Source organism: Arachis ipaensis, chromosome B5 (assembly GCF_059453495.1).
Source record: "Arachis ipaensis isolate K30076 ecotype BB chromosome B5, ASM5945349v1, whole genome shotgun sequence".
NCBI lineage: Eukaryota > Viridiplantae > Streptophyta > Magnoliopsida > Fabales > Fabaceae > Arachis > Arachis ipaensis.
The window spans coordinates 13862637-13886727 of NC_142440.1; the positions used below are offsets into that span (position 1 = coordinate 13862637).

Genomic DNA, 24091 nt, shown 5'->3' on the forward strand with positions numbered 1-24091 from the left:
TTGACTCAACCTTGGAGATCACACTCCAATTTACAAAGTGTTACAAGAAAACAATTCTCAAAGAATTGTTGAGATGAAATGAGTACTCTCTAGAAGAGTGTATGATTACAAGTTTAGCACTATTGAACCAATTGATATTGCTCTCTCAAATTGTGTATTATAACACCTTAAAAAATGTGTAGAATGAAAGAATATGAACAAGATAGTTTGCAAATACTCAAGTCTGTGAAATAAGGCTTTAATCCATCTATTTATAGACTTCCCAAACCTAAGAAACGTTTGGGAGTTAATGGGATGGAGCCGTTTTGTTAAAACTAGCCGTTTTTTATGTTTTTGAATCATTTGCATCGATGCATAACACTTTGCATCGATGCAAATGTGTCTTTGAAGCTGAAATTTGAATTTTCAGCTAGGTTGCATCGATGCAAACATCTTTGCATCGATGCAACAAGTCGTTGCATGCTTTGCATCGATGCAAGATGAGTGTGCATCGATGCAAACCTTAAAGAATGGCTTAAAATCACTTCAAAATGCTTAGGATTGATCTCAAACTTGTTGGAGTCAATTCCTATGCTTTTGTATCTTTGAAAACAAGTTTTTAAACCATTTGGCTAGCATCGAATTGCAAGATGTGCATCAAAACATTTTGTGAGTGTGTGTTGAGAGATTTAGCAATTGGTTCTTAACAAGAAGTTACCTAAGTCCTAAGACACTATACTTGTCTTCAAATGTTGTGGACTTGAGTTTCTTGTTGTTGTTGTGTTGCTTTCAACTCTTCATTCCTCAACGTTGAATGTTGGTTGATCTTTCAACATGCTTGTTCATTCAAGTTGTTTGTTGGTTTGTCTTTCATGTCGTTTGTTGGTTTGTCATTCATCAAAACCTACGAATACAAACTTCGCATACAAGCAACATGATTTACAATTTCCCCCTTTTTGATAATGACAAACCAATTTTGAGGATATGCATTTATAAATGATTTTGAAAGCAACAATAATGCACTTTGTTTTTTTAGAAAACTTTGGAGAAGACTTCTTTCAAAAATTTTGCAGGAGTTCCCCCTAAATATGTGCATTTGTTCCCTTAAAGGGCGTTTATCAAAGAAAACAATTTAGATATCAAAGTTTTTGCTTAGCGGAAGTCTTTTTGAAAACATTGTTTCGCAAACTTATTTCTTCTTTTCAAATCCTTAAACTTCTTCTTTTTCAAAAGTTTAAAATTTCAAATATCCTCAAACTTCTCTTCCCCCTTTTGACATTATCAAAAAGAAAGGATTTTGAAATGTGTCATAGAAGCATGCATAAAACAATGAAAATAGATATTTCCCCCTTTCAAAAAGAATTTGATTTCCTCTTTTTATATATAAAACAAGCATGCATAATTCCCCCTAAAGAAGTGAAATATATTAAAGCATGCACATTAACTTAAAATAGGGGTACCAAGCCTATTTTGAGTTATTCACCAAATAAGCATACAAGCATTAATCATTAAACAAAATTATGAAGGAAATATCAATTAAACCATTATAAACTTCAATTTGTTGATCCTCCATTGTTTATAATCTTCAAATTTTTCAATCTACCTCAAGATCAACTCATAAACCTACAAAACAATGGCTAATTGGATATCTCCAATGCTTAAGTTAGTAAGAGATACAAAAATAGTAATATCAATGCAATGAATTCAAACAAATCATATTAGATTAGAATCCAAGATACCAAGTTCATTTCGGATGTTAAAAAAACTTTCTTTACATAAAGGTTTAGTGAAGATGTCCGCTAGTTGTTTACTAGTTTCGACAAATTCAATAACCACATCACCCTTTTCAACATGGTCTCTTATGAAGTGATGTCTAATCTCAATATGCTTGGTTCTTGAATGTTGAACCGGATTCTTGGTTAAATTTATTGCACTAGTATTATCACATTTGATAGGAATGTGATCAAGCATGAGTCCATAGTCCACAAGTTGTTGTTTCATCCATAAAATTTGGGCGCAACAACTACCGGCGGCTACATACTCGGCTTCGGCGGTAGATAAGACTACACTTACTTGTTTCTTGCTATGCCATGAAACAAGAGAGTTTCCTAGCAAGTGACAAGTGCCGCTAGTGCTTTTCCTATCCAATTTGGAACCGGCAAAATCGGAATCGGAATAACCAATCAAATCACAAGTGGATCCTTTCGGATACCACAATCCAACATTTAATGTTCCTAGGAGATACTTCATAATCCTTTTCACCGCACTTAAGTGAGATTCCTTAGGATTAGTTTGGTATCTCGCACACATGCATACACTAAACATGATATCTGGCCTACTTGCCGTTAGATAAAGCAATGATCCTATCACGCCTCTATACTTCTTTACATCTATGTTTTTACCTTGTTCATCTTTGTCAAGGTAGCAAGTAGTGCTCATTGGTGTGTCCATTGCCTTAGCATTGTCCATTCCAAATCTTTTGAGCAATTCCTTGCAATATTTGGTTTGGCCAACGAAAGTTCCTTCTTTTCCTTGTTTGATTTGAAGACCAAGGAAGAAGTTGAGTTCGCCCATCATGGACATTTCAAATTCACTTTGCATGAGGTTTGAGAAAAACTTGCAAAGTGATTCGTTAGTTGAACCAAATATTATGTCATCGACGTAAACTTGTACCAAAAGGATATTTTTGTTTTCAATCATGATAAATAAAGTTGTATCAACCTTCCCTCTTCTAAAACCCTTTTCTATTAAAAACTTGCTCAAACGTTCATACCAAGCTCTTGGAGCTTGTTTAAGACCATAAAGAGCTTTCTTGAGTTTAAAAACATGATTAGGATTTTCATAATCCTCAAAACCGGGAGGTTGTTCAACATATACTTCTTCTTGAATGAAACCATTAAGAAAGGCACTCTTAACATCCATTTGATAAAGTTTGAAGTTATAAGAGGATGCAAAAGCAAGTAACATCCTAATAGCTTCTAATCTAGCTACGGGAGCATAAGTTTCGTCATAATCAATGCCTTCCTCTTGATTATAACCTTTAGCTACTAATCTAGCTTTGTTTCTAACAATTGTACCATTTTCATCGAGTTTATTTCTAAAAACCCATTTTGTTCCGACAATTGTTTGATTACTTGGTTTAGGCACCAATTCCCAAACGTCATTTCGTTTGAATTGGTTAAGCTCCTCTTGCATTGCCATAACCCAATGTTCATCATCAATTGCGGACTCAATGGTAGATGGTTCAATTTGAGAAACAAAAGCACTATATGTAAATAAATTTCTAAAAGAGGATCGAGTTGTTACCCCTTTCGAAACATTACCAATGACGTTGTCTAGAGGATGATCCTTTGAAGTACGCCAGTCCTTTGGAAGTGCATTTATTTGTACTTGTGATGGTGCAATTTCTTCAACTTGAACATTATCCTTTGTTGTAGAGGCTTTATTTAAATCTTTTTCTTTGTCTTCACCATTCAAATTTAGTGAATCAAAGTTTTCTACATTTTCATCAAAATCGTTTCTAGCATAACAACGGTTAGTTTCATCAAAAGCGACATGAATACTTTCTTCCATAGTCATGATGCGTTTATTATATACTCTAAAAGCTTTGCTAGTTAAAGAGTAGCCTAAGAAGATTCCTTCATCAGCCTTAGCATCAAATTTGCCTAAGTTATCTTTTCCATTATTTAGAATAAAGCATTTACAGCCAAAGACGTGAAGGTGGGAAATATTTGGCTTTCTTCCTTTGTACAATTCGTACGGTGTTTTCTTAAGAATAGGTCGAATGATAATCCTATTCATAACATAACACGCGGTACTAACCGCATCCGCCCAAAAGTACTTAGGAATATTAGCCTCATTGAGCATAGTTCTCGCCATTTCTTCTAAATGACGATTTTTCCTTTCAACCACACCATTTTGTTGTGGTGTTCTAGGAGAGGAAAAATTATGCTCAATGTCATTTTCTTCACAAAAAGTTTCAAAAAGATTGTTTTCAAATTCTCCACCATGATCACTTCTAATAGATGATATATGCAAATTCTTTTCATTTTGAATAACTTTGGCTAATCTTTTGAATGCTCGAAATGCATCACTCTTGTTTGCTAGAAACAAGGTCCATGTAAATCGAGAGTAATCATCAACAATAACTAAAGCATAGTAATTGCCACCGAAGCTCATAGTCCTGGAAGGACCAAATAAATCCATGTGCAAAAGTTGTAATGGCCTTGTTGTCGAAACAATGTTTTTAGATTTAAAAGAGGCCTTTACTTGTTTTCCCTTTTGACATGCGTCGCAAAGGATGTCTTTTTCAAAACGTAGCTTTGGTAAGCCAATTACTAACTCTTTAGAGACCAACTTGCTAAGATGGTCCATGTTAGCATGAGCTACTCTACGATGCCATAACCAAGTTTCATCATTTTTACTAACAAGGCATTTCACATCATTTGAGGAAACTTCATCTATATTAATCATGTATACATTGTCAACACGGTGTCCAATTAGCACAATTTCATTAGTGTCTTGCCTTTTTATCAAACAACATTTTGAGTCAAAGGTAACTAAGTTTCCTTTGTCACAAAGTTGGCTAACACTAATGAGATTATGTTTGAGACCTTTGACAAGTATAACATTATCTATGGAGGTAGAAGAATTTTTACCAACTTTTCCAACGCCGATTACTTTGCCGGTGTTGTTGTCTCCATAGATCACGTTTCCTCCGTTTGTAGGCTCTATTGCGGTGAACTTTGATTCATCGCCGGTCATGTGTTTGGAGCATCCACTATCAACATACCAATTTGTATCCTTAGCTCCAACACGTACCTACAAAACAATTAAAATTGGGATTTAGGTACCCAAGTGAATTTGGGTCCTTGATGGTTAGTATGAGCATAATGCCCATAAGGTGCCCATCTCGTATCTTGACTACGAAAGTTTATATGTTTAATTCTAGTAAAGCATACGGGTGCTATATGACCTACTTTATTGCAATAATGACATATGACATTTGGATTATGCATCCTATGCATGTTTCTAAATGGTTGTCTAGGTTGTTTCCTAAATGCAACATCTTTTGATCTATATGCATTGTGATTATAATTTCTAAATGAAGCATGTTGAGGAGGATGTTTAAAGGCTTCATTCCTTTTAGGCATGCTTGCCTTTTGGGCTTGCGGTTGCCTAATAGGAGTTTTAGCATTTTTAAATTTTCCTTTTTCAAAACCTAAACCTTCCTTATTATGAACATGCTTTTGGTTTTTCAACATTTTATCTAAGTTCTTTGAAGATTCATTGAACTTAGCTAAAGTGTTCTTAAGATTTGTAATTTCATTTTCATGCATTTTACAAGATTTGTATGGATCACTACTTGTGCTACCCTTATCTTTTCCAAGATTGATATTCTCGTTTTTCAACATCTCATTTTGTTTTAAAAGATCCATATTCTTTTTCTTTAGGAGAGAATAATCTTGGGTAAGTTTTGTGTATACCTCAAGTAAGGCATCACATTCATCTTGTAAATTAAAAGAAGTGAAGTTGTCATCACTAACCTTTTCTTCGCTTGCCATTAAGCAAAGATTTGCAACCTCGTCGTCATCGGAGTCGGATTCATCCTCGTTCTCCCATTCATGAACCAACATGAATACCTTTGATTTTTTAACGTGGTCGGTTCCTTCGTAAGTGATTTGGAGTTTATCCCAAATCTCTTTAGCGGTTTCACATGTAGAGATCTTCATATAATCATGCTCGTTAAGTGCACAATGAATGAAGTTGATGGCTTTATCATTCATTGCCACTTTCTTCCAATCATCGTCACTATATTCATCTTCTCCTTTCGGTACTTGCTTTAAGACGGAGACTTCTCCTTCTTTAGCGCTTGTTGTCTTTGTTGGAATGTGATTTCCATTCTCAATCACTTTCCAAATTCTCACATCTTGAGAACGGATCCAAATTCTCATCTTATTTTTCCAATAAGAGTAATTTGTTCCGCTAAAAAGAGGAGGTCTAGCGGTTGAGTTACCTTCACTAGTGTTGTTGTTGTTAAAGCTTGTGCTTGCCATGATCTTTTCCCTTAAACGGTTAAGTCTTTCAAAGGGTTAAGCTCTGATGCCACTTGTAGAACCTATGCACAATTACTCAAGAGGGGGGGTGAATTGAGTATTGCAACAACAATGAATCTTTTTGCGAAAGTTAAAGACAATATATAAAAGTGTTATTGTACTAGTATTTTTCCAAGAGCTTAACTCAATTGCTAAGCATTTATAAGGAGCTTTTACTTTCCAATAGACACCAACTCAAATAAATTGATCAAGCTTTTCACCAATCGGACTTAAGCTATTCCTTAAGTACTTACGAAGCTACTTTTCGATCACAATTTATTTGCTCAAAGGTAAAAGACAATAATATAGAAGAGATGAGTTTGGAGAGATGCAAACGCTATTTAGAGTGGTTCGGCACAATCCTTGTCCTACGTCCACTTTCTTTCTCAATCGCTATTGAGAAGTTCCACTATTGCCAAGCTTCAAGGTGCTCGCGCAAAACCTTTTACAATCCGAGTCCTTAGTTTCTAACACCTCACGGTATATGATCACCACTCGTATACTAACCCACTCCACTTAGAGACTCCTTCTCTAAGATTTGCCTTGAGTACTTAGTATACTTCTTTGGTATCCTCACCGACTATAGTGTTTATAACTCTTGACTCAACCTTGGAGATCACACTCCAATTTACAAAGTGTTACAAGAAAACAATTCTCAAAGAATTGTTGAGATGAAATGAGTACTCTCTAGAAGAGTGTATGATTACAAGTTTAGCACTATTGAACCAATTGATATTGCTCTCTCAAATTGTGTATTATAACACCTTAAAAAATGTGTAGAATGAAAGAATATGAACAAGATAGTTTGCAAATACTCAAGTCTGTGAAATAAGGCTTTAATCCATCTATTTATAGACTTCCCAAACCTAAGAAACGTTTGGGAGTTAATGGGATGGAGCCGTTTTGTTAAAACTAGCCGTTTTTTATGTTTTTGAATCATTTGCATCGATGCATAACACTTTGCATCGATGCAAATGTGTCTTTGAAGCTGAAATTTGAATTTTCAGCTAGGTTGCATCGATGCAAACATCTTTGCATCGATGCAACAAGTCGTTGCATGCTTTGCATCGATGCAAGATGAGTGTGCATCGATGCAAACCTTAAAGAATGGCTTAAAATCACTTCAAAATGCTTAGGATTGATCTCAAACTTGTTGGAGTCAATTCCTATGCTTTTGTATCTTTGAAAACAAGTTTTTAAACCATTTGGCTAGCATCGAATTGCAAGATGTGCATCAAAACATTTTGTGAGTGTGTGTTGAGAGATTTAGCAATTGGTTCTTAACAAGAAGTTACCTAAGTCCTAAGACACTATACTTGTCTTCAAATGTTGTGGACTTGAGTTTCTTGTTGTTGTTGTGTTGCTTTCAACTCTTCATTCCTCAACGTTGAATGTTGGTTGATCTTTCAACATGCTTGTTCATTCAAGTTGTTTGTTGGTTTGTCTTTCATGTCGTTTGTTGGTTTGTCATTCATCAAAACCTACGAATACAAACTTCGCATACAAGCAACATGATTTACAGTCTATGCATAGATTTCACATTTATTCATCATTTAATCATTCATTCATATATCACTCAATGGGGGATATCCATACCCGGAAATTTATACGTGCCCGGTCGCCCTTACGACGTATGGTCAACAGAGTATCGAGTTTCAACCTGGAACACGTGGTGGCAAGCCACGGCTCTGTTACCCAGGAAAACTCGTATCTCAGATATCATTAATTCATAAGCCGTTTAACATTCATAATCATTATATAATCATTTATCATAGCCATGGCATCATAACTTCATTTAATATCCACCTCTTTCTCTTATAACTCCTCATGTTTTTCCCTTTCTTCATTCCCAAGTTACCTTATTTTCCTAGCTTCAACTAGCTACTAGACTTAGTACTATACCTTATGTATAAAAGGATGAAAATAGAGGTTTAGAAGTGAGAATCTGGTTTCAAAACACAAAAATCCAATTTTGCAGGAAGCAAGGGCAATGCGTGCGCGTGGGACACGCGTATGCGTGGTAGTATGAAAAGGGGGCACGCGTGCGCATTCCATTACCATGCGTACGCGTGGTCGTGCACGCATGGGCTACTCGCGCATGCGCTGTTTAAAGTTCCATGCCACGCGTACGCGTGGGCCACGCGTATGCGTGAACGTACGTTAATAAAAAAATATAATTCGTCCAGAAAGCTGTATAATGCCCTATATCCTCCTGCATAATCACATAACTCATACCTAAACTTCCGACGTTCATAACTTTTGCTACAAAATTTCGTTTTTCACAAAATTTATATCGTTCAAAAGCTTTCAAAACCATCTTTAAGTTGGAACAATTTCCAATTCCAACCAAAATTTAAAGCTCCAGTTATGAACTGCCGAAGTTCGGTCGGAAACCAAGTTTTTCAAAAAAACTTCAAACCTCATTTTCTTTTCAAAATTCACTCTCACATAATTCAACATACCATTACCCAGAAAATCTGCACATTTGCAACATAACAAGTCCCTTTTTCATTAACACCAATTACTAACACATTAATGCTCATACCAACCCATAAAACTCATACAATAATTTCCAAAATCCACCATTCCAACCACAAGCTACAACTTTAAAATTCATTAACTTACTTCCTCAATTCATTAATAACAACCCATAAGTCATCATTAACCAATCAACAAGCCATAACCACAAAATTTTATTAACATATACCAACAACATCATCGACTCACCATTATAAATTCCAATAACACATATTCATTAACACCAATAGCTCATTCTCATTAATTCCAACATCTCATATCCATTAATTCCAACACAAGCCCAATCATCAATATATCCATCAACATCACAAAACTAATCATTTAATGCATTTAACCATTTCAACTTATCTTATAGTTCCCTAGCCTAAGTATTCACAGAGCCTTACATATTAAATGCGCGAAACCTAAACCACACCTTGGCTGATTTTCGCGTATTTATCCAAGGTAACCCACAAGGCAAAGTTGTAAGCCTCACCCACCAAAAGAATCCAGCAACTAAAACTCTCACCAAGCTTCCAATTAAGCTTCCAACATCTCCAATTGTCTCATATTACATATTTACATGCACCTAACATAATTATCACAAGCATATTCCCAAAATTCAATACCCAAAATACCAAATTAATGAATTAACTAGAGTTATAGGATTCTCACCTTACTAACGGAAAATTAGGACAAGACCCAGCAAGTCCACCAAGTTAATTTGATCCTAAACACCAAAATTGAACAATTTTTAACCTAATTGCTCATAAATTTTCAAAATTGGGGGAAGATGGCTGAGAAGAAAATAGTGATTTACCTACCAAATTATTCCTTGAATTTTGTAGAGCTCGTCACAGTGAACGCATGGTCACAAACTGTTCGTCAATCAGAGCTCGGAGCGAGAAGTTATATGAGATTGAAGTAAATTCAAGGGTTTTAAAACCCTTCCTCACCTTCCCTGGTGTTCTTCATGGTGGAGCAGCTGAAATGGTGAGGATTGTGCTTAAGCTCACTTTATTTAATGAGCTAGTTGGGCCCACGGGCCCGGTTCGGGTCCAGTTCGGCTAGTTCGGCCTAATCTTGGGCCAAATTCTTTGAGATTAGTGTCGAAATTCTCGTTTTGAGGAGCTTTATCCTATTTTAATATTAAATTTATATTTTTAATTTTTCTTATTAAAATTTAATTTTTTGTTAATTATTTGCTAATTTTGCGGGGTTTACAAAGGCTGCTAATGTCCTTGCCGATGTACTAACTCGGATGATTTATTCGCTGTTATATGCTAATCCACTTAACCATTGAGTAATTTTTTAAAAAAGGAATAATGTTCCACTGCGGGAATTTATATTTTTACTTTCTAAACACAATTGACCTTTCCCTAATAGGGTTGCATCGGAGATAGGGCAAAAGTGAATGAGGAATCAACATCCAAAAAATAAAGCCGAAAGAGGGAACGCAAGACTAGAGCGGCACACAAGGTAATGTATTTGTTAGAATTTAAATTATTTACAGCATTGAAGTTATAGGTGGTTAGGTTATATGCATATTTGAATTGTTCATTTGCAATTGCAAAACTGGATGCATGCCCCTATTTCTTTTGGATGTTTTGTACGGTTAACGTAAGTGTAATTGTATGTCCAACATAGTAAGGGCGTTATATGCATTTATCAATGGATGTACACAAGAAAGTAAGGATGGATCTGTTAAAAGCAGGTACCGTAAGTCATCAGAAAAACTGCCACCTAGGTCCGTTGAAACAAAAGAACCTGATAACCATACAACGCCACAGCAAGAGGTGAGTGCATCTTGTTGTGGAGATACGTTGACTTCATAACTTATGTACTCAGATTAAATACCAATTTTGTTGGGGTTGCGGGCGGAATATTTTTTGGGTGTCATGTTAGTTTTGTTGGATGTTGAAATGTCATTGTATGTGGGTGGATATTGACATAGTGGTGTATATGTTCATCTTGGAACCTGCCTTGCCTATATTTTTAATTGAATTTTCTCATGTTGTCCCTATTTTGTGAGTAGAATTTGTAACATGCTCGTTTATAACACAGGAGACCAGAATAGGCACGAGCAAAAAGCTGCCCGTCGTCAGAGACAAATCTTGGAAAGGTAGCAGCTCATGAAGCCCCAACGTGCAAGGAGAGACCTGTAGTTGCCTCGAACTCCGACGATGATGATGATGACCTGTGTATGATCTTTAGTTTGTTGTGTCATTTTAGGTATTGATCACCATTACCAGTTGACTAAGTGAAGGCATCAAGTGATTTTGATTATGGAGGTAGGTTCATATGATAATTGGTGTTCTCAAAAAATAAATGTCCTTCTGGCCATCTATATGACCTTTATGTTCTGCAGAGAGTTCACCAAATGGCCGAATTCAAGGTCGTGGTGGATTAGGAAGAGGAAGGACCAGAGGTATGTATCATGTTCTTGCATTCATTTTTGTATTCCATGTTATGTTTATAATTATAGCTTTGTAGGTTTTGGTGTCTCTTAGATAAATCATTTGTTAATTGTAATGACCGAATCCTTTAACTTAGTTACTTAGACCATTATATTTTTCTTATCTCAGTTTTTTATTTTCAATCTATAGCTAATGCCTTCGATGTTATGTATAACACTTGAGAAAGTGATGGCTATATGCATAGAATCTGGGGTTTTCAGGTACTATTTGCATAGAATCTGGGATTTTCAGGTACTCATAAGTACATCTAGATAACTTTTGCATGTTTCAATATCCTTTTATGTAACTTGTCCACAACCAATTAATTACATTAAGAGTTGGTAGGGAAACATGTAAGAATTTTTCCTTTAAAAAAACTGTTAGGAAGGGTATGTGTATTTAACAGGTTGACAGAATGTTTATTCTATGAACATATTTGGTATGGTTGTTACATTTTCTTTCAGGTATTAGTTTTATTGCAGCCGATTATGAGGATGGAGGCTGGAATCGCAACATGGAAAATGCTAGGGGTGAAGGGGCAGAGTAAGAGAACGTGGTTTTTGTGGATACAACCAAGATGTACCTCCTTATTGATGTGACACTTAATCCTTATTGTTTTATTTTTATTTTTTCTTTTTAACTGGATGGCAAGCATTGTCATTTTTTCCTTTATATTATGAAATGATCAAATTCATTATTCTGTATATAAAATATCATATCTTCCTTTACATCCGACATTTAACCTTTTTATTCAAGGATGTGCTATAACATGTTGTCTTTTATTCAAATGTCTTTTTTGTATATAGATGAGAGAAGACAAAGAATTATATCTTGTAGTGTTGATTATTTTGAAGGTTTTTGTGAAATACTTGATAGTATATTATATTTAAATCTTGCTACATGTTGCATTTAGGAGTGTGCATGGCCCGATCCGGCCCGAAGACCCAGTCCAGCTCCGAACACTTTAGGAGCTAATTTGGTGTGATTTCACCGGGTCTAGGGCCGGGTAAGGGTCTAAAAAATGGACCATGTCATTATTTCGGGTCGGGTCCGGGCCATGGCTCGGGTCACCCGAAATCGGTCTGGTGGCCCGGTCATCATACACAATTAATATTTTTTGTTATTAGTGATGGATGATGACTATTCTTATGTGGAATTTAAGTATTGTAAACCTTAATATTTTGTGTTATTAGTTATTATAAGACTATAAGTTAATGTTTTATGTTTAAAATGCATAAGATTTTAGACTAATGCATAATCTTGTGTTATTTGTATTGATTTAAATATTTGGTGTTATTAGACAACATTAGTATTGATTATGGTTATGCTTTAATTTTAGAGAAGAGTTGATTCTTGTTATATTTTTCTAAGTGAATTTTACCATGTCAAATAATGGTTGGAGTTTTGGAAATTTGGATATTTTCACATGCTAGCTTATAAGAAGATATCAAAGTAATGTAATGTTAACGGCCCGATTTTCACCCGGTATAATTGTGGCCCGAAAGTGTATAGGTTTCATCGGGTCTAGGGTTGGATTCGGGTCTAATAAATAGGCCCAGTATATATTTCGGGTCGGGTCTGAGTCACATTAAATCCGGTTTCACCCGACCCATGCACACCCCTAGTTACATTTATCAAACTTTGTCAATACTTTTGTGTACACTTTATGAAAGTTCATAATAATATCCAGTAAGGGTGTTCTCACAAAAAAAATCAGTTTAGCATTTTACTTTTTATTACCTTTGTTGTTTCATTATTTTATTCTGGAAGACATTATATGCACAATTTTCTATAATGCTAGGGTAATTCATAATTATTACTTTCTATTTTTACTATTTTTTCTTATTGCTTCATGCCTGTCGTGTTTGATTTAGATTTGATGTTTTTTTATGTTCTCTGGCATCTAAGGATGAAAAATTAACACTCACTTGTGAACTACTTGATTCTATCAAAATTGAGATTGACTTGACTTTTTCTATTTGATTGAAAATTCTGTAAAAGGGTATTTTGTTTGGACAAACCTAACAAAAATAAAATTTTTAAAATACCTATATATTTATGATATTATAACAATTATGGGTGTATTTGGATTTGTGTTGGAGAAGAGAGAAGCGCGTTTGAGTTTCTTGAACGCTTCATCTTCATGTTTTTGGCAACGTTTTTATCCTCTAAACGCAGATGTGATTTCTATCTTCAACCCACGTTTAGCAAAAGTTACAAATTCTAGCTTTTCGTTTAGCTTTTCACGTTTTCATGAAATTTATGTTCTGTGTACCAATTATGTCCATTATTTATATATTTATTGTTTTTTTTATAATATTTTTTTCTAATACTCTCTTATGCATATTATTTTTTATAAAACTTCTGTTTTTTAATATTTTATTGTTATTTTTTTATGGAATATTTTTTTTATTTTGTACTAAAGAGTATTGAAAGTACTAAAAAAATATTAAAATTTATTTAAATATTTAAAATAAAATTATAAGATAACATAAAATAATTATTTAAATTCATGTTATTTTCTATAATTTTTTATCTAAAAGTGATTTTGAATAATGTAATTCAAACAATATTTAGTTTACTATAATCTATTTTAAATACAAATTACTAAACATAAATCAAAACAAACCTCCATTTGCAAACGATAATAAAAAAAAAAAATAGAATTACTTTAAGCAACATAATTTATGTTTGTAATTATTCTGTTTTCTATTAAGTGATATTAAAACTAATTGTGTTCATATTATTATCAATCGATATTATACAAGGAAAAAAACTTATCAAGGTTCAATGTCCAATACATTTCAATTTGACATTATTAGATGTGAATATTAAAGATTTTTTTTAACTTATTTATTGAAATAGAGTATATGATTCCGGGCAAATGCACGGTATTCGACTAGTAGATAATGAAATTAAAAGAGCTTGAAGTTTGAATAGCGTACGAGGTTCAACTACCACAAATGAACATGCAAGTAAGGTCATCAATCCTTCATGCCCTTCAAAAACAGGGCAAAAAAAACCTGTCATCTAAATCATTTTTGTATAATGAGAGCTTCTACCTCCTGCTCCTCAACTAACTACTATACTACAACGACTAATTATTTTCGGCTAAGAAAAGCTGAGAAAAGCAACGGCACACGTAAAAATAGTTCCTAGGCAATATGCTCTAATAACACGTTCTGTTGTTAATATCTGAGCTTTGAAAGCAATCTCAGCTCTATGTATCGCCAACCTCGCCAACCTGCATCAGAATTCACATGCAGAAAGTTTGCACTTTAAAGAGGATAAAATTACAAAAGAAACTAGTGGGTCAACTGTCAGTTAAATTTAAATGGACCTCAATTCACTGTTATTCTTTTCCATGTCATTCCTTAGTTTCTCAATCTCACGTTGCAACTGCATCTACGTTATAAATTTTCCATCATATAACAGCACAAAGCAAGTGCAAATTAACAACCTCAGTGTAACTAGAAATTGAGGAAAAAATTACAAGAGCAGACAAGAAATTAAGTGTAAAGAAAAATATGAGGAATCAAACTAGTTTCCATAGTTAAGAGCTGCCCTTTATACAATTTTACATACAAATTTTTCACCACAAAAGTTGTTTCAATAACAGTAGCCATTTGAATTACTCATGTTTCCTAAATTCATGTATCTACTTTAAGATGCAAAGACATAAATCTATATCAATATAATCAAATCTCTCATCTCATGATTAAATGAGAATATGAGACATGCCCCATGATTATTACAGTCGTTATTTAAATGAGATGAACATTGAGAATGATTACAATCGGTATCACTGTATCAGAAGACACAGTACCACACAACAAAAAACAGAAACATCAATTTCTATCAAAAATATTTGGCTCTCGTTTGATTACAAGATTTATTGGAGTTTTTAAAAATTCCATCCCAATATGTAGTCAACAGACCATATTTTAAATTCTAGAGAAAAGCAATTTACAGAATGACATATATTAAATATTAAACAGTTAGCATAATTCCCTCTCAATGTTTTCTTCCGTTATCCCGATATCAAACAGGGTAAAAGTAACGTTAGAAAGTAGTTACATTTGAAAATACAAAAAACTAAGATGTTAGCCTGAAATTTCAACATCATGTCATTGTATTAGAATGTACTATTGTTGTCCAGAACAAAAGCTAAAAACAGATGCTTTGCAATTAGTATTCCTATTTAAATCAACTACATTAGTATGTAATATACCTGTGACCTCTGCACTTCAGTTTTGAATTTCGACTCGTTGGACTCTTGAAGCATTTCAGTCTTTTAAGGGATAAAAAGAAAAAAGAAAAAAAAAAAAACTTATGTTAGTACACGAAACTAGTATTTTAGATTCCAAGAGAGTGGTAAAGTTCACAAACGAATAATATAAACATCAAAAGACCTCACCCTCTCCATTAATGATTCTTGTACTTTTTCCAAAACTTCAGTTATACCGGCAGATATTGCCTGAGCCTGCTTTGTGGACACTCCTTGCTCTTCAAGTCTGCTAGTCTAGAAAGCAAAAGCGTAACCAATGACAAAAACAAACCATTCATTAACACTCATTAACGAGCTTAAAAGTGCACATTTGCAATTAGTTAGAAAACACACAAGTGAACAAAAAACCATGAAAACAGAGAATAAAAAATGGTAAGAAGGTAAACTTAAATTACAATAGTGGATGCATCATAGAATCGCCGACCATTTGATTTCGCCATCCGGGGAAATGATCTGAGGCTTGAGTTGAAAGTGAACGATTTTGAGAACCCAAAGCCCGAAAATTGAGCCAATCGCTTACAAGCCGCAGCCATTTCCTCAAAAATAAGAAATTGGAGTGAAGAATTTTCGAACCCTGAATGGAGCCAATCACCTTTGTAACTTCTTTTCTATTTTATGATAGTTATCTTTTTTTTTTTTTCTTTTAATTTAGGATTTGTTAGGATTCTATATTTAAATATATGGACAATTTATTTTATAGATATTTAGTTATTTTTTTCTTTTGTTTTGGATTTGTTGAGATTTTATATTTAAATATGAATAATGTTATTTATTTAAATTTTTTATGAAATAAATTTAACTAAATTAAACTAAGTTAAATAATATTTAAAATAATGTTATTCATAATTGATTTTTATTGATATTAGACTAATTTAGTTAGATTTGATTAACAAAAAAATTTAAATGTATAGTATTATTCTTTAAATATATGGGTATTTTTATAGGTGCAGTTAAGATTTTGTAAAAATTATTTAGTACTAATATAATTTATTGTTCTAAAAAATAGTGGTACTAATAAAAAAATACTATTTGTATAAACTATTAGATTTTATTATATGAAAATCGAAAGATAAGATAAAAAGAAAAATGTCTGTGTAAAATCAGTCCAAATCTTTTGAGTTTATTTGATACACCATAAAATTTGAAACATTAAATTAGATTGATAAATAGGCCAAAAAAATTTAGATATAGAAGCAGGATGAGTGATATACTTTAACATTGTAATTTTTGAATTTGAATTTTCTAAAATTTGAATTTCACTTTAGAGAGTAAAGTGATCTCTCACCATTTATTTCATATATGAGACCAAGATTAAATATGAAAGAGAAACTATTCAAAGGTAGAAAGATCACACTTTATTCTCTAAAGTGAAATTCAAATTTTAGAGGATCAAAATCCATAATTTTTAGTGTTTTTTAAAACTATGACAGGTACACAAATCGGAGGGTCGATTTATGTTTAAAAAATAAAAAAAAAATTGGAGTACACAAATCGAACCGGCTGATTTGTGTTTAAAAAATTACACAAATCCGAGTACAAAAATGGGACGATCTGATTCTGTACCTCTTAAAAATTGGACGGTCCAATTTATACTCCCTAAATTAAATTATTCCATATTTTAAAAAAATATCATAGCAGATCACAATTCAAAAAAAATATCATTATTAATCCAATATTAAAAAATAAAAACAAAAAAAAGTGATAAACAGATAAACAATCTAATAATTTATATTTAATTTATTAATAATTTATTAATAATTACTCTAAAAATACTAAATCTTTCGATATTTTAAAATTGGCCCCTTATAATTTTGAGAACCAAGCCCCTCATTTCAGCTGCTTGCTACCTTGGCTTCTTCCTCTTCACGATGACCCACCGCTTCTTCCTCTACCCTCTTCCTCACCAGGAACCTTCTTTCTCTTTTTTCGTGGATACATAATGACTATGGCCTCCATCTCTTCCTGCTCACTGTTGATGAGGGCATCACCGGCTACCATGATGACTCCCTTGAAACTGTTCACAGAAACCAAATTCAGTATGGATTGCCTCTCAAGGTTGTCTCTTCCAAGAATCTCTATGGTTGCATAAGCCTCTTCAGTTCTTCCGAGATCCTCCTCGGCGCCATGATTCTCCCTGCTCTTCTACTATCTTGACGCAATTATCAAAAGGATTCTCAATTTGTTCTGTTGCACTGCACTCCACTTCGCTTTTTGGATTGGGGTTTAGGGTTTGGTTTGTGCCCCCATCTTATACGGTGCCCCTTTTTAACTCAATTGAAGTGGTAAACTTTTTCCTTTTAATATTCTCTTTTCTCATCATTCAAAGTTTCTTCGTTTGCTTTTCTCTGCTAATGGCTTGTCGGCAATGATTATTGTTTCCAATGGAGGAAAGTGGATTACTTTTGGAATTGAAGTTAGTTTCAGCCATGGCTCTTGATAAGCTCCTAGTTAAAGGAAACTACATTGGAAGCGTCAACTTCCTCTTTTCTGGAGATGGAAAGGGAACTGCAGTCCAAAATTGAGGAACTGGAGGACAAGGTTGAGAAAGTCAGTCAGAGCATTGCACTGCAAAAGGTATACTGATTACAAACACAGAGCAGCAATTGAGCAATTTGATAATATTAAAGAAAAATTTCAGCCTTAGTTATGAACTATATAGTCTTATTCATGATCTGTCTTAGTAGATGAAAGTTTCTTCACATTGTTGTTTGGTATCCGGATACAGGCTATTAAGCAATCTTAAATATTGAACACTCATCTGAATTTATGTCATTGTTTTGTAATGGTCTTCTTGAATTAACTGTGAATAGCAATGTGGCATTTTTGAAGGTATATGATTTATGATTTCTCTATTTTACATTTTCTCAGGTTCAGGTGCTAATCATCTGGACCACAACAACTTAATTGAAATAATTGCTCCATAATCTGATTAGAATTTTGTGTTTTCTAGCTATTCATGATTGTAAAATCTAATTTCCTTGCAGAGACATAATAATTAAGTACGTAGAGTATGTTAAGAAATTGGGACTAGTTCTATTTGAATTGCTTTCTGAAGCACTAGGCCTTAATCCCAATTGCCTTAAGGACATAGATTGTGCAGAAAGGCTTTTCATGCTTAATCATTGTTACCCTCCTTGTCCTGAGCCTGAACTCACTCTGGGAACAAGTGGTCATTGGGATTCTAGCTTCCTCTTCTCCTACAAGACCAAGTTGGTGGACTTCAATGTTTCTATGAAAACAAGTGGAGTGATACAAATTGTTTTATCAAGTTATGAATAGAAGAGTTCAAGAGGATCAATCTTCACCAAATATTATTCCTGTTCACTATTTTATACACCAAATATTATTCCTATTCACTTATTTTTTTTAATGAAAACTTTTTTGTGAGCTTATGGAGTTTCGGTGTACAAGTTTGATATGAACAAGGCTTCTCAGTTGATGTGTTGATACTTGGTGCCTCATAAATTAGTGTATTAGAGCATCATCCAACAGAAATTTGAGTTATTGAATATTGTGCGGTTAAAACATTACAAGACAAGCGGAGGATAGCGGCCAGAAATCAGTGTCCGTGTTCAAACTCCGCCGCAAATTAGTAGAATCGCGTCGATTCTGAGCTGCGGTTTGGCTTCAGCTGTTCAGTAAAATCGCTGCAATTCAATCGTTTTGGGTATATATAGTGAAGAATCAACAAATTTCCATCTTTTGTTCCTCGGGCGAACACAAATGGGAGCAGAGGCAAAGGACACACCTCCGTGCATGAATCCTTGCTGCCGTGTACCTCGCTCGTCAGTACCAGTTGCTACGCGCTTCCCCTTGTTGGTGGGTCCATCGTCAATCTGCTCCCTGCTTCCTCTGGTCCCGTCCTTAGGTCTGCTCAGCTTCTTGGTTCAGATCATTGGTATCCAAAAAATCCGTCTTTCAATTTTGTTCTATTTTCTTTTTGGTTTTAGAATTCAATTTGGTTCACATTAATCTTTTTCTTCTTGATTTGGTTTCAAGTTACTCTTTTGTTTTGATTTTGTTCTTGCCAAGAACATAGGACAAAAGGGGTGATTTCGTTTTAATCCTTTTTCTGTTCTCTTTCTCCTTCCCTTTTCACTTTATTTATTGTCTTTCATTCGCCTATTCTGAATGCTTTGCTATTTGATATAACAACAATCAATGAGTTTTAGTTTCTCTTGTTTCGAATTCTCAAGCACTTCAGGTGTTTGATGAATTGTGCTTGATAATTGCAGATTCCTTATGATAGTAGCCATACTTTCCAAATTGTGTTTGATGAATTGTGCTTGATACTTTATTCTTCTTTTTTAACTCATTATGATAGTATATTCTTTTGGCCATACTTTCCAAATTCATATTTCTTTCTATACAAATTTTATGTTTTTTCCCTATACTTGGTATTATTCCTTGTCAATTTCAACAGGTAAATTCTATTGTTCATGTTTGTTAATTTTCTCTTGGGTTTATCTTTTTAATTCCTTTATTTTCTTGTGTTTGACACTTGACACAATAATGATCAAGAATGTGATGAAAGGAAAAATTGTTCCTTCAGAGGTGACAGTGAAGCTTCTGCCAAAAGCACTGACAGCGAACCAAGTTAGTTTTGTCTTTCCAGAAAAAAAAAAAACAGAGAACTATTTCTTCTAATTTTCTTATGGTTATCAGCAAATTCATCCTTTTCTTGGGATAATGAAGGCAAGAGGGGATGACAAGATTGAAACAATAAAGAAGCGATTTAAGGTTTTCTTAGAGTCTAGTCCACCTGTGATTTCTTATTATGGCGAGAAAGGAAAAGTTCGCAAGGTATTTGATATCTTGGTGCTGCAACCGCAAGTGTTCATAATTGAGTTTTAAATGCTTTGTAGTACTAATGGAATAAAATTTTGCTTCTTATTAATTGATGCAGCAAGGTCTTCTGATAAGATTTTTGAGTCAGTCAAGACAATCTTTGTAGCACATTATTAGATGGTAAAACCACTATTTCAGATGCAAAAATTTGGTTATTGAAAAGAGGCTTTGCAAATCAATAATATTATTTTATTGGAAGTCTCTTGTGTGTTAGGAATAAAGTTTGCTTTTGAATTCGTTATTTGGAGACAATGAAAGAGCACAACTTGGTCATGACACATTAAGAGGGTGCCTAATATGAAACCTTTTGAAGTTTCTCCTTTTTATATTTTTAGGGCAATTCAGAAAAATTCATTCATGAAGATCTGTTTCCAGACATCATTACATATTCAACATTGCTCAAGGTTAGATTTCTCATTTATTTATTTGTTTGATTACTTTGCTATAGTTAGAACCATAAATTCGTCCCTTCAAGAGTGATATTCACTTTATAATGTGTGTAACTCCCGATTAGAGGATTCTTAACTCACCAGTAGTGAACTAAGGGGTAGCTCCAAAATATTTTAGGATTTCATCTACAGTAGTTTGGTCATGTGCAGGGAAGACATGTTAGGAGATAGATAAGATGGAGTTGCCTAATAATAAGTTAGTTACAATTAGGAGACCATGGAAAACTATGGGGGAAATCATTAAAAAGTTTTAAAGGTAAATGGTTTATCTATAGACATGGTTTACTATTAGAACAATATGGCGTTGCTTGATCCATTTAATATTGTTCTCTCAGCTAGTTAGAAAAGGCTTAGTTGGTATGTACTGTCTAGATTCATTTTAACGAATGTCATTATCTGCCCATTATATTAATTCAATGGATATTTATGCTCCACACAGTTTACATTTTCTCTTTGCTCATACTCTCAATATGTATTTTTGAACAAAAATATTTACAACACTATCTTAAATTTTTCTATTGGTTTGGGATGGTTCTCCAGCAGCAACTTTCTCAGTTTCTCTATGTAAAATACAGGGTTTTGAGAGGCAAAGGATCTTGCTTCAGTTCTGAGAATAGTGCTGGAAATGAAATCATGCCATGAATTAAACATTGACAGAACTGCTTACGCTGCAATAATTGATGCTTTACTAAAATGTGGCTCGGTTAAGGGTATGTTGTTATTTTACTACAAGGTTTCTTACTTTTCTTGTTTAATAGAGAACTAGGATAATTTCAGGAAGACTTAAAAACATAAATTGATGTTATTTTGAATTAGTATTTGTGAGGAGTGATGATAAATAGAAACCAAATTCATGTTTCTAAAATTAATGAGTTATCCTTGTTTCTCAAATTAAGGGGTAAAACTAATCTCAACTTGTGATACCAATGTATTTCTATTGTGCATTTACGTGCTTTGTGTATTTTTTGAGAAATATTGAAGAAAGCTGGTAGGAATGCCAAGTTAAGGCCAAAACCTCATCTATACCTCTTCATGATGTCTTTTCTATTGTTGGACTGTGGCTTCGTGAATAAATTTCAAGATAATCATACAATGGTCTTGCTTATCAATACTTATTATTATCTACGGATAAATGTAATTAGAGATGAAGAGCTGAATGAGAACCTTTTTCAAGACCCTTTCTCATGTCCAAGAATTCACGCCAACTGCAAAGTGTTGCTTAGGACACATCATCAGGTAATCTTCTTGTTCTATCTTTATCCTTCTTATCCTAATTTCACTCTTGTCGATTCAGCAATCTGCATATGCTGGCTGAAGTCTGAATAATTATGCACTTATTATTGAGTTTAGTTAGAAAACTTTATTCTCAGGACCAAAAATATAAAAAAGGAAATACTTTGTCCTTGACATAGTAAGAGTATTACTAGGTGGTTGTTAGAGCAAATTTAGAAATATTTATTTGTTTATTTTTTTTCTTTTAAGGATGAGATTCGTCCATCTCTTGTTACATGGTTTAACTTCTAGCATTAGTCTTATGCTCTCATATTTATCAAGAACCTAAACAATTTGAATTATTATATTATTATTTAATAAAAGAAGAATTTCATTAAGATGAGGAAAATGATAACATAAAATAGAGGATAGGAGTTGGATCAAGGTTTATCGTAATGGCGATTTTGTTATTGTGTTATTAATTTGTGCTTTGCGTTGAGCTATCTTTGTGCATTATGCAATGTATCTTCTCATTGTTTATATTGACTAATGAGGTATTTTTCATTGCAGTGTGTTGGTTTGGAGCTAATGAATATGAAGAAGGAGCTTATTTATTGATTTGTCGAAGTGATTAATACATCAATGCAAGATTATTTTATTGTTAGTTTAAAGGTGAATATTACTATGACCTCAAATGGATTCATTTTGTACTCAAACATTGTAATTAGATATTATGATCAATTATTGATTATTATGTTTATCTTATATTAGTTAAGTTCATCGCATGTATATTAATAACATTAAGTGTATTTTCTAATGTAAATATCTTAAATTTGATCAATCATTATGTAAAAGGAAATAGGAGTATGACAAGAAAAAGGGTCAAGAGCGTGTAATATTACCAATTTTTTAATTTCACGGTAGATTGCAGCGGTTTAAACCGCCTAAGTTTTTTACCTGTGTGCTAAATTGCGGCAGTTCTATATCGCTGCAAATAAATTTCTAAATAATTGCAGCAGTAAATAACGGTAGTTAAGGAGCGTCGCAAATATACGGAAGAAATCACCCTTCGTCTATAACCGCCGCTAAATTAACCGACGCAAAATAATTGATTTGCAGCGGTTGTTGAGAACCGCCGCAGAATGTAATCCTCGTGCCCTTATGCGCTGCGTTAGCCGTTTCGCTGGCCATGTTTAGCGGCGGTTTAAAACCACCACAAATTGACAATTAAACCGCCGCTATCCTCCGTTTCTCTTGTAGTAGTGAGCATTGGTTTCAACTCAATAAACTCAACTAATCATAGTTTATTTGTTTTTGTATGCCCTAGTTTGTGGTATCTAGTTTTAATAGTGTTAAGTTGAGACAGTTAATTGCTTGTTGCAATTTATGTTATTTGATACTAGTTTTCAGATTATTTAGTTGCATAATATTTACGAAACATTGTGACAATTCATCAAATGACATGATTCCAGTATGAAATTGATACTAGTGACCATTAACAATAATCTGGGCATGCGTCTGTTTTATGCAATTGGTGGTTTTGCAAAGGTTCAAGAGGTCTGTGTAATACAAAGATTCCTTTATGTGAGGTATTGGGACCAAAAATTGTTGCACTCTACGAGACACGCCATGCATTTCTTTGCCTTGTCTTCAAAAGAGAATAATGTATATATGCTACAGCATTTGATAAAAGTAAGAGTATCCAAAAGTGATCGATAATGAAACTTTCCAACAAGATCCAGCCATGAAAATAGAAATTTTAGTATTGGAATAGAAATGGAATATTTAAATAAAGATTGAGATTTGTCATAATTATTTCTAATTGATATTTAAAAAAATATTAATTAACTCTGTTGATAACTAGATTTTTTCATTTTTTTTTCTATTTAAAAGTTAAGACACCCTTTGATATGATGTGCAACAAGTGCTATTGAGTAACCAAAAGTGATGAATCTTGTGAAAATTTCTGTTCACATGATGAGCATTGCAGAATATATAATGTTCATGGACATGGCATTCTCTTAAAATCACATACAAATGCTCTTATATTTCAAGGAGCAACATTACATCCTTTTTAATTCTGGAGAAGGGATAGGAACAGGATTGAAAAGCTAAAGAACTCACAAGGGGAATGGGTCTGTGGAAGAGTGGAGGTGATGAAGCTAATTGAAGACTATTTTATTGATCTATTTAGGGTCTCACGAAGCAAAAATCTGGAACAATGTGTACAAAAAATTTCAAAGAAAG

General features: G+C 33.6%; 2 protein-coding genes across 3 annotated transcripts; one reads left to right on the forward strand and one right to left on the reverse strand.

The window, feature by feature from the left end:
* Positions 1-13959: 13959 nt before the first annotated feature.
* LOC107642988 (uncharacterized) lies at positions 13960-15911 on the reverse strand. The gene is made up of 5 exons (XM_016346518.3): positions 15731-15911; positions 15465-15569; positions 15279-15338; positions 14388-14452; positions 13960-14291 (listed from the first exon to the last, which is right to left on the reverse strand). The coding sequence occupies exons 1-5, from the start codon at positions 15866-15868 to the stop codon at positions 14159-14161; spliced, it is 501 nt and encodes a 166-aa protein (XP_016202004.1). The 5' UTR covers positions 15869-15911; the 3' UTR covers positions 13960-14158.
* Positions 15912-17149: 1238 nt separating this feature from the next.
* LOC148563418 (UMP-CMP kinase 3-like) lies at positions 17150-22609 on the forward strand. 2 transcript variants are annotated; one of them, XM_088488713.1, is made up of 8 exons: positions 17150-17909; positions 19857-19931; positions 20001-20138; positions 20242-20303; positions 20519-20587; positions 21208-21342; positions 21775-21868; positions 22415-22609. In XM_088488713.1, the coding sequence occupies exons 1-4, from the start codon at positions 17829-17831 to the stop codon at positions 20287-20289; spliced, it is 342 nt and encodes a 113-aa protein (XP_088344839.1). In that variant the 5' UTR covers positions 17150-17828; the 3' UTR covers positions 20290-20303; positions 20519-20587; positions 21208-21342; positions 21775-21868; positions 22415-22609. The 2 variants fall into 2 exon arrangements, with proteins under 2 accessions (XP_088344839.1, XP_088344840.1); XM_088488714.1 differs by having other exon boundaries at positions 20031-20138.
* Positions 22610-24091: the final 1482 nt, after the last annotated feature.